Genomic DNA, 10288 nt, shown 5'->3' with positions numbered 1-10288 from the left:
ATTACATGTGAGCTTCTATGCTGGTAGGTTGCCATCTATGAGCGTTTACGAATCGAAGGCTCAGGCTCAGGCTTGGGCTTCAGACTGATGCAGCCATTTTGAAGCCGCGTACGAATCGGAGGCTCCGGATCGGGCTTCGAATTTGAGGCTTCGATTTTGGCTGAAAACAGCGCCAGGCGAAGCCTCCTCAAGAGGTGGCTTCGCCAGGCTTCATGACGTCAGATTCGTGATGATAAATCTTTTCTTGCGGCAGCCATTAAAATCCTCGGTTACCGTTCAATAAAATTGACAAATTTGGCTCTTTTGATTGTGTTTTACTATTAATAACAACAGTCTTCACCTGATATATCACCCATGAGAAGGCGAACAATTTGCATCAATGATATTAAGGTAAGTTTTGATATATAATGTAAATTTTTATGATAATTTACTTCGCGTTAAAAATGACGGATACAAGTATGTGTGGCCGATACACTTAGTGCTGCATCTAATTCGTGAAAATTGTCTTTTGGTTTTATTCTCAACATTTACTGATGAAGATAAGCTACATGCGGGAATTATTTGACAGGATAATATTTGTGAAAGTAGGGCCTGTCTTCTTAACTTGGTTATGGTTTATTTTTCGTTGGCAGAAAATTCAAATTCCTTGTCTGCTGATTAAAAACGACAGTTGTTTATTATTTTTTATAATCCCAAGGCCGAGAGCTGGATAGTGATATTATTAGTTATAAATCTTGCGGTTTCGTTTAAGCTGAACCGATTATTTTATATAAACATTACATTGAACACTCTTGTTACTTATGAATAATATTTCGCTTTGTTCCTTTTTTTCAAGAATGTTTTTGTTGTGGGCCAATTTTTTTAATAATAATATTTCATATTGTTTACTTCTGACTGATGTACCAGGTAGTAATTTATTTGAGTTTTCTGAAGGGAAATACATTTCTTGGCAACTAAAAAAAAAGGTTACATGATTACATAAATTTAAATATTAGCCATGAATGAATGAATGATGATACATGTACACCTGCATCAACTTATCAAGCAGAGGCTATATGGGTTGGGTGTTGAGATGGGGGGGGGGGACTTTGCTAGAAAAACACCTTTTGCTTGTGGATTAAGGATTCCAACTTTTTTGTAGAAGAGGACTGGCATTCATCAACATTCTTACTTGTATTAACTTTCATTGTACAATGTAGAGTTGGAAGAGTGACTTTGGTGTGAGGAAAACCACCCGGCCGAGGTTCAAGTCTAATAGGGGCAAAAGGATACTTGAACACTGCCCATATCTGTCAGGTACGGTATGAATCACAAAATTGGTTTTTACCCATATACACCAATGTGTGTTATATAAGCACTGTATACTCAGTACTTACCTGAGTTTTGTGAAAACAAAAATCACAGGCAAATTACTCAGGTGGGATTCGAACCCACAACCTTTGCAATTCTAGAGCAGTTTCATGCTAAACTAGACCACCGAGTTTGCCCAGTAGCTGAGGCAGTTTGAATCCTAAATTTTAGCAGCCGGAACTGCAAATGATATTAAAATTGCACCAGGTTATGAGTATTCAGTTTGGTTTTTACTCCGGTAAGTATTGAGTATATAGTGCAAACACCACATCGGTGTTTATGGGTTAAAACCAAAATGAATACTATAAATATCAAGGCTGTGGTATTATTCACTCAGAAAAAGACGACGGTCTAAACCCACCCGTATACACTGTGCGTAGTGTGTAATCACACCGCACGACCCACCCGTATACACTGTCACATTGCTGAAGTAATCCACACTCGTACCACTAACCGCACGCGGAGGCTGTGTACGGGGGCGTCGTGTCGTGCGATGTGCCGGATGTGGTTAATTTTACGCTCAGTGTACAATGTATACGGTAGTTGCGTTTTTTCGGAGTGACAATTTGACTGCCTTAGCAAGGCTTAGCAAGGCTAACCCGACATCCTTTTGAGATGTTTCCGATAATCAGTGGTGATCTGGAGTTCGAGAGACTTCCAAGTCAATCCCCTCTTGAATGTTAACCTTTGTTTTTTATATCTAAGGGGGGGGGGGGGGGGTAATAGAAAGAAAACTCTCTAAACCAACATTAAATCCCAAGAGCTAAAAATCAATTTTGTTTAGATACATTGTACAATGATCACCCAAATGGTATGATAATGCTATAATTTTGCAATTTATAATGTTGAGGGCTGCATTGATTATTTGATCATACATGTACTCAAGCATTGACTATTTGATCATACTCATAAGATTGTATCTTCTTCTCATTTCAGTTACAAGGATCTGCAGAAAAGCATCAATGTGAGAAGCGTAACATGTGCTAGCCAGTTCCGCATCAAAGCGAAAGACCTGTTAGTTCATTTCAGAACAATATAAGATGTCACCAGTAGGCCTGGGCAACAAGTGAAGTTTACTACTCATCTAGTGTCAAAAACATTGTAGTCACGACTTTGACACTAGTTGTGACTATTTTAAACTCCTAAGATACATTGCGGCAAGTTGTTTGCCGCAGGCCCAATCAAGTAACATTTGTGCTAAAAGGATTAAAGTTGTAGGGAATAGGCAAGAGCGACACAATGGGAGACTTTCCAACGCTAGGTGGCAGCAGACTTACCGGGTTAACTTCCATTGTTTACGTAGTTATGAGCTTGCACATAATTCTGCGAACATGGCTTTACCCGGTAAGTCTGCTGCCACCTATCGTCCTAGAAAGTCTCCTGTTGGTTAACCAAGCAACAGTCGTGACTGTTTTTGTAGTAGTCATGGTAGCACGTCGACTATCTGGTTAGTTGAAAAATGGTATTTTGTAACTTGACAAGGCTATCAATAGTCTCCACTTCGACACTTGTCTGTCACACTAGTCGCTCAGGCTTAGTCATCAGTAGAGGAAATATCACTGGTGATTAAGCAGAAGAAACTTCACCAGTGTCGATAAAGATATAAAGCTCAATTCTAACTCTGTAAAGTAACATAAAGCAAACTGACCTGTCCTTATTTACAATTTTTTGCTAGCAACTATTCTACAGCTAAAAAATACAATTAGAAAAAACTTGACAATTCCGAAATACTAACCTAACAGTTGACGAAATAATCATGTTTCTTGACTTTAAAGTGGAGATCATCATAATTGCAATGAACTTAAAAGTTGTTAAGTAACCTAACATTTTCCCAGCCTAATGGGAGAACACAAACAATTATTTATTAGCACCGTCTTTTTAATCTTAAAAAAAGTTATTTAAACAATCAACTGCTGTAAATTGATACTTCTTTTGTTTAAAAGTAACTCAGTTTATGATAAAATAAAGTTTTCATTGTAGTGCAGTATAGCTTGTATGCAGTTTTTACTTGATAGTCAGAGTAATGTTATTTTTATTCTAAAAGAATACTATAGTTTTCAAATAACACAACATACCTTTCGAAATTTCCCTGCTTTCCAGTTTCAATGCAAGGCATGTTGTTGACATATATTACAACAAAATAAAGCTATGTTTTCAGAACATTTTTGGTCCGTTTCGTTGTTGATGAAAGCAACCATCATTTTTTGGCTTTCACTAAAATAAGTCATTTTACAAGCAAGTGAAGCTAAAAAGTGGGCTGCTCTAAGTTATTGAGGTATTTTTACAATATTAAACCATCAGAAAGCAAATATGCGTTTGTTACAATACAAATGGTATGATTATGTGTTTTGTGGTGGTGTTATTTTTTGTTTTGTTTTACAATCATTAAATAAATGCCTCACACACAAAAAGCAGACGACGCACGTTTGTTCTCGTGCATTATTATTTCCCCCATGATCCACCACGAGGGCCACATGAAGCCTAATCCCGTGAAGCCGAAGTGTTCGAAACAATTTCGTCGCCATGTTGTTTATTGTGAAGCCTGAGCCGCACTGAGCCGGAGCCTGAAAATCCCAAGCCTAAAGCCTCAAGCCTGAGCCTTCGATTCGAAAACGCTCTATATTATAAAAGCGCTTAAATCGCATGGGCGCCGCCATTGTTGTTTGGCAAGTGGTGCCCGCACCCTGCTAAAATGATGCGTCCTGGGGTAAATTTCGGGGTACCCGTGGGTTTGGGCATGTGTTGTTTGTGACGTCACAGTCAAAGCGCTAGCGTATAGTAACTTTGTGATTGAGTGCAGGCGTCCTTTGTGATGTCACAGTCACGGCGCGAGCGTCCAGTAACTTCGCGCGTACATACAGTACAGAACAATGCCGGGGGGGGGGGGGGGGGGGCAGGACGAAGACTGTTGGGGGTTATTAGAGCACGTTGTGGGACAGGGAGATGGAAGGGGCATGTAGTGTGGTACGTCTGTTGGAAGAGGGCGGGGGAACGGCAACAAATGTAGGGAACATTAGTAAAAGGGCTGGAAAAATAATACGGAAAGGGGAAAAAGAAAAAGGGACTAATGATGACATTGGACAGGGAAAAAATAAACTGGACAGAGAAAAATACACGAAGCGGAGAACCACCTGACTGGCGGGACCCGCAAACAGTGCAAAGAATAACTCACGGGCGGGATGACGGGAAGGAGGCACGGGTTAGATTTTCAACGGGGAAAGGAGGTAGGGGCACAAAGTGGTACGTCTGTGGAACGGGGGACTGGGGAACGGCAAACATAGAAATGAGGGGGAAAATGAACAGGGCTGGGGTTGGGATTGAACAAAATTAAAAGGAACTATTGTGATATGGGACATGGGGCAGGAAAATATTAAACTGAATGGGGGGATCAAGTCCATAAAACGGGAAAACCCCACAAACGGGACCCGCGCGAAACTGGAAAATATGAGTTATGGGCAAACAGTGGCAAGCAAAGAACAATGCCAATGCAGGGGATCGCGGGGACGGGAGAGGCACGGAGGCGTGGGTTAGATATGGGACGGGATAGGGAAGGGGCACACGATGGGACAGGGAGTTGGGGAAAAAATTAACGAGGCGGGTGAGGGGGGGGGGGAAGCAAAGGGGTTTGAAAACTATACAGGACAGAAAATAATCACTTAACGGGAACAAAATAAATGAAACGGGATATATACTAATATTCGTCTTAACTTAGGATGGGTTGTTTGCCACAGTGATTTGTATTGTGACCCTGCCCAGCTACTTTAGCCCTCCCCTGTACTCAACGCTACACTTGCAGCATTTTTACGTCGAGCTTTCTAGCAGGGTTGCCGCGCGAAGCGCGGCATCCCGCTAGTCTTGATAAAGTTACCATACAAACAGCGTACATCCGTGGCGGCAATTCGGTAAGATACCCAAATCAATACTCAATGGCATTAGAGAAATTAAAACAGGAGAATTGTTTAGTGACTCGATCAATTGCGCAAATTGTAGGTTAAATGAAAGCCGTGTATGATCATCGAATGATGCAGCGTTGTATAGGATATTAATCAGCATATCATAATCATTATTACCTAGGACTAATAGTGTCTATAGCTATAGAACTTGATACCGGTGCAAAGCACCATACTCGAGTAATATCATCTTCAGTCAGTTTGCGGTCATTGACGGACTTAAAGTTTTTATAAGAGCATGTTTAGTAAAAACTTCGACTTGCCTCTCGTTAGACCGATACGGACTAGTGTATGTACAGACAGTGTTGTTTCGAAGGGTATGGTTCTAGAGTAAATATTGTGTCTAGGCATTTTACATTCTAAATATCCGTCAAGAGAAAATCAACAAAATGGGGGTGTTGCAACCTCACTATAAAACATTATACAATTTACGGTTGTTTTGGGTTACTACATTGATGTGATCTTCTAATGTGCAATTAGTGGTTCATTCTCCAAGCAGTAGTGATTATGGCGGGTGATGCAAACAATACGTTATTAAACGGTGTTTGAAGCTTTGCATGGTGTGGAAAATAAGAGTAATATATATATTAATAGTAAACTTGCGGGTGTGGTGGCTCTGAATGAAAAGAGCCGGTTTGGTCTCGACGTTTCGAACAGTATACTCTGATCGTCTTCTATAGTTACTCTTAATACGTTATTATTTTGTTACTTTACCTTATACTTAATTATTCATGACCGAGAGTAGTGTTTTCACTGGTCCATTACACACCACGTGGCATGTGCTATATTAAGGGAATAAATGGGTAGCGACGAGTTCTTAAACGGCCGTTTAAAACCGGCTGGGTCGTCGTTGCCGTGGGCCCGAGCCGAAGAACAAGTCACTACTCTTTCATTTCCATTTTTAAATGTATTTTTTGTTAAAGACACTGGACAGTATTGGTAATTGTCAAAGACCAGTCCTCTCACTTGCTGTATCTCAACATATGTATGCATAAAATAACAAACCTGTGAAAATTTGAGCTCAATCGGTCATCAAAGTTGCGAGATAATAATGAAAGAAAAAACACCCTTGTCACACGAAGTTGTGTGCTTTCAGATGCTTGATTTCGAGATCTCCGATTCTAAATCTGAGGTCTCGAAATCAAATTCGTGGAAAATTACTTCTTTCTCGAAAACAACGTTACTTCAGAGGGAGCCGTTGGGTTTTATGCTAATAATTATTTTGAGTAATTACCAATAGTGTCCACAGCCTTTAAAAGGCGTAATAAAGTAATAAACTCTGTAAAAGCTATTCGTTTCCGACGTGCTTGAGCTCTGTACGTCCGTGTGTTGCATTGTTATGACTGAGACGACAGTTTTCGGATCCGTTCGTGCGCGTATAGTTTTGGTGCAAGCAAGACGTTCTCGTTTTCCTTTCACACACAGCGCGGCCAACTCACCGACGGCGCAGCATCGCCCGTAACAAAAAAAGTCTTGCACCAAGACTAGCGCGTAGCATCCGAAAACAACCGGTTATAAACAGAGCTCCAGCTGGTCATTATCAACCGTTTAAACACCAGTAGGAATAGCGAAACTGTCTGAGGATTTATGAATAGCTGCTTATCAAGCGCTTGAGAGTGCATGACATGTATATTAACGCCTGTGGACAGCAGTCTACCTGTCATGTTTGGAACGGTTCCCCAGGTAATGTACGCGTGCGTATTACTTGCGTAAACAAGAAAACATAATCGGGTTATGTCTCTTGGTAGTTGGTGTGATTTCAAACATGAACCGGGATTTAGTCTACCGCGACCCAAGACCTAAAGGGGTTGAGTCTTTTCATTTTAGAACTGGGCGTACTTTTATTGCGCATGTTTTTATAGAAAAGCGATTTTTATTAGTATAACACATTGCGGACGTAGTGAGACTCGTTGACCCTCCTTGAATATACGGACCATTAAGATTACATTCAACACAGTTATTATACCACCAACCTCCACGCCGGTATATCCCACAATTCAGCTCATTGCCATATCTTTCATCAGGTTGTGTACGGCGGTCATTGTCGTTGTCTTTGGTAGTAAACAGCATTCCATTGTGTGAATAGCGTCCGCCGTCGTACGTCTGTTCCAAGACGTTTCCTGTTGTACTCTCATTGTTATACGATCCAACATTGAGCTGATACTGATCCCCTGTAACACGGAACTCACCATACTCGAACCAAGCGTCATTAAAGTTCCAGTCAGTCATATCAACACGAATCTGCCACGTTCCTCCATACTCGGTCAGGTTGCGTAGGTTATCATTACCAAGCCAAAATTCACCACTAAGATTACCAAACCCGTCACGATAGTCGGCCCAGTCGCGATAAAAGTCAACACTGCCGTCTTGACGCCTCTGAATGACGATCCAGCCTCCGCCATCAGTCTCCATGTCGCAGTACACTTGCAAACCATCAGCAAACCGGGCAGGAAATATTGTAAAGACACCACTGACGTTCTGACCCGCCTCAAGAAGCTCCTGGCAGCTGCTGTAACGAGGCATAGAGGAGACGGTTGTATCAGGGTGTGTATGGGACAGGAGAGTTGTGTCCATATTGCCATCGTAGTACACACTACCAAAGTGTGTAATTAAGTTATCAGGAAACTGGGCAATAGTGGCATTATTCAGCTCACAAAGGTGATGAATTTCATCATAATTTACCGATTTACAGTCAGGATAATCAGCATGGCAGTTACGAACACAGTGGAAGCGAGAACTGACGCTTTGCTTACGGTATGAAGACGCCACAAGTGCCCGGTTTTCCGCAGCCATAAATATTTGCGTCGAGGGAGGGATATCACAGTAAGCTCCCGATGAAACACCAAACAGTGCTGCAAGGAAACTGAACTCTACCAACAGTGCCATTATTATTGTATGCTGTCGGAACACCGGTGTTATCATTGTATACCCTAGGATGTTTTCTCTGTCATCAACTAATGGCAGCCTTTGTGAACTTTCGACAAATTGCAGTGCTTGCGGTGAACAAAGTGTTCGATGAAAAACACCGAAAACATCACAGCCACAGGGAATTTTTTCCAATCCACGAGATTGTGGGAGAAAGTATTCGATTGGTTAACTCAAGTCACGTGTTCAGCTCTCTGTTGAGTAACTGACACACAAGTCTGCGTCCTCGGTAACAATCTTCGTTAATAGCTCGATATGATTTAAACAGGTTGACCAACAGGTCAACCCTAAATAGATTTCAGTCCGTAAGGCGTGTGATGAGCTGACACACATTTCGATCCACGAGAGTATGCGAGAAAGCAATCGATTGGTTAAATCAAGTCACGTATCCCAGCTCCCTTTTGAGTAACTGACACATAAGTTCGCGCCTCGGATCCGTACTTAGCTCGATGAGTTAATTTTAAGGCGGCCCGAAATCGTTACAATCAGCAACCGACCCTGTTGGAAATGCAACTCAAGGCTTTGTTTTATAGCTCCATGGTCTTATTGCTCCATGGTCGGAGCTATTGCTGTAATTTCATCTGAGCAATTAAGTCCCACCCAATCAATGTCTAATCTATGCTTTCCACCAAATTGATCCGGATTCCGGGTCATCCACAGGAGAAATGTTGGTAGGGACACTAGCAATGGTAACCGCCGGCCAGCCCGCGGACCTAAACCGAACTCATACTCTAAATTGTTTTATTTTACTCGCGCAAACTTTAATGTACAGCGCCTCGGAGCTCCGTATGATTTCTCGCCGCACCAGCCGGCCAGTGAGATCCCGGTCAACCATTCCTAGTTTACCTCCCGTAGCAGCCGCTGTCTCTTTGTGGATAGCACTCAAGCGCTGCTGCAGAGGTTGTCGTGTGGCGTTTTCAACTATTTCAAAGCGTGTGCTTAGAGCGCGAATTAAAAAAAAAACCACGTGTTTTATAAATATGGACAATTTTGTGTCGGTATGTGACTCCAATCTGTAATCTCTTGACCCAACTCCAGGTTGGTTTCGGGTCAGGCAAACATTGAGAATGGTTTAAAAGTTACATTTAAAACTGGATTTGGCGTAATTTTGGGAAATTTCTTGGGGTTTTACTAATACTATTCCTTGTCACTTTGACCCGGATCAGACTTGACCCGGATGCCGGATCAGACTTGACCCGGATCCCGGAGCCCGGATCAGACTTTACGAGGATCCCGGTTCCAACGGGGACCCACTTCCGTGTTAGGCTTTACGTGACCCGGAAAATGGTTAAAATTTAATTTTACCTCGGACTCTGTCATTTTGACCCTTTTGGGGACGTTTTTATTTTTGATTAAGAAAAATGTTTGCGGTCGCAGAGGAGAGTTAGTAAAAACACGTCTTACTACATCTCTGACATGCGCAGAACAAGCCCCTAACCAAACGTAGCTTTTAGCTGGGTTAAGTTGTGTTAATTAAAATCTGTAACCGTCATGATAAACGTCTAACGGTCACAGCCTGTATCAAACGTGTTTACGGGAATGATGTATTAAAAATTGTTTAAACATGTGTTTGTTTATCAATTGAATGTAATTTCCTGCATTGATCGTATCTATCGATACAAAAATAATCTTAAGGTTTTAAAAACCAAATCAGCCGTTGGTGGCGTGCGTCAAAATGACAATATTTTGACGTCATGTATGATGGGAGTTTGCTTTGTTCCCTCCTTGCTGCAACAATGTTGCAGGTCTTTTCACGAATCTTCCTGAAAAGCACCACCAGAGAAGGTTATTCACAATTTCGTTTTTCAAAGTTAAAATCTGTTTCATCCTATGCGAACTCAGATCCCTTTTGACTGAACATTTTTTTAAACGCAGTGGACACTTTTGGTAATACTCAAGATATTTATCAGCATAAAACCTTACTTGGTAACGAGTAATGGGGAGAGGTAGGTAGTATATTTCATTGTGAGAAACGGCTCCCTCTGAAGTGGAGTAGTTTTCGAGAAAGAAGTAATTTTCCACGAATTTGATTTCGAGACCTCAGATTATAATTTGAGGTCTCG

General features: G+C 41.6%; 1 protein-coding gene and 1 long non-coding RNA gene across 2 annotated transcripts; one reads left to right on the top strand and one right to left on the bottom strand.

Annotated features, from left to right (window-relative positions):
* Positions 1-218: 218 nt before the first annotated feature.
* Positions 219-3334, top strand: LOC117289910. The gene is made up of 3 exons (XR_004518995.1): positions 219-390; positions 1200-1296; positions 2287-3334. It is a non-coding gene; the product is annotated as an uncharacterized LOC117289910 (long non-coding RNA).
* Positions 3335-4518: 1184 nt separating this feature from the next.
* LOC117290174 (fibroleukin-like) lies at positions 4519-8186 on the bottom strand. The gene is made up of 2 exons (XM_033771434.1): positions 7274-8186; positions 4519-4655 (listed from the first exon to the last, which is right to left on the bottom strand). Exons 1-2 carry the CDS (start codon positions 8184-8186, stop codon positions 4519-4521), a joined length of 1050 nt encoding a protein of 349 aa, XP_033627325.1.
* Positions 8187-10288: the final 2102 nt, after the last annotated feature.

The sequence above is a fragment of the Asterias rubens genome, chromosome 5, assembly GCF_902459465.1.
Source record: "Asterias rubens chromosome 5, eAstRub1.3, whole genome shotgun sequence".
NCBI classification, from domain to species: Eukaryota; Metazoa; Echinodermata; class Asteroidea; order Forcipulatida; family Asteriidae; genus Asterias; species Asterias rubens.
This window is presented reverse-complemented; position numbering and strand designations above follow the sequence as displayed.

Bases quoted from the DNA above. Each gene is read 5' to 3' on its own strand.
- LOC117290174 (XM_033771434.1), bottom strand. From the start codon at position 8,186: ATGGCACTGTTGGTAGAGTTCAGTTTCCTTGCAGCACTGTTTGGTGTT. The intron at 4,656-7,273 runs GTTGGTGGTATA...TCCCAACCCCAG, and splicing joins TGGGATATACCGGCGTGGAG to CCCTGTTCATTTTCCCCCTC.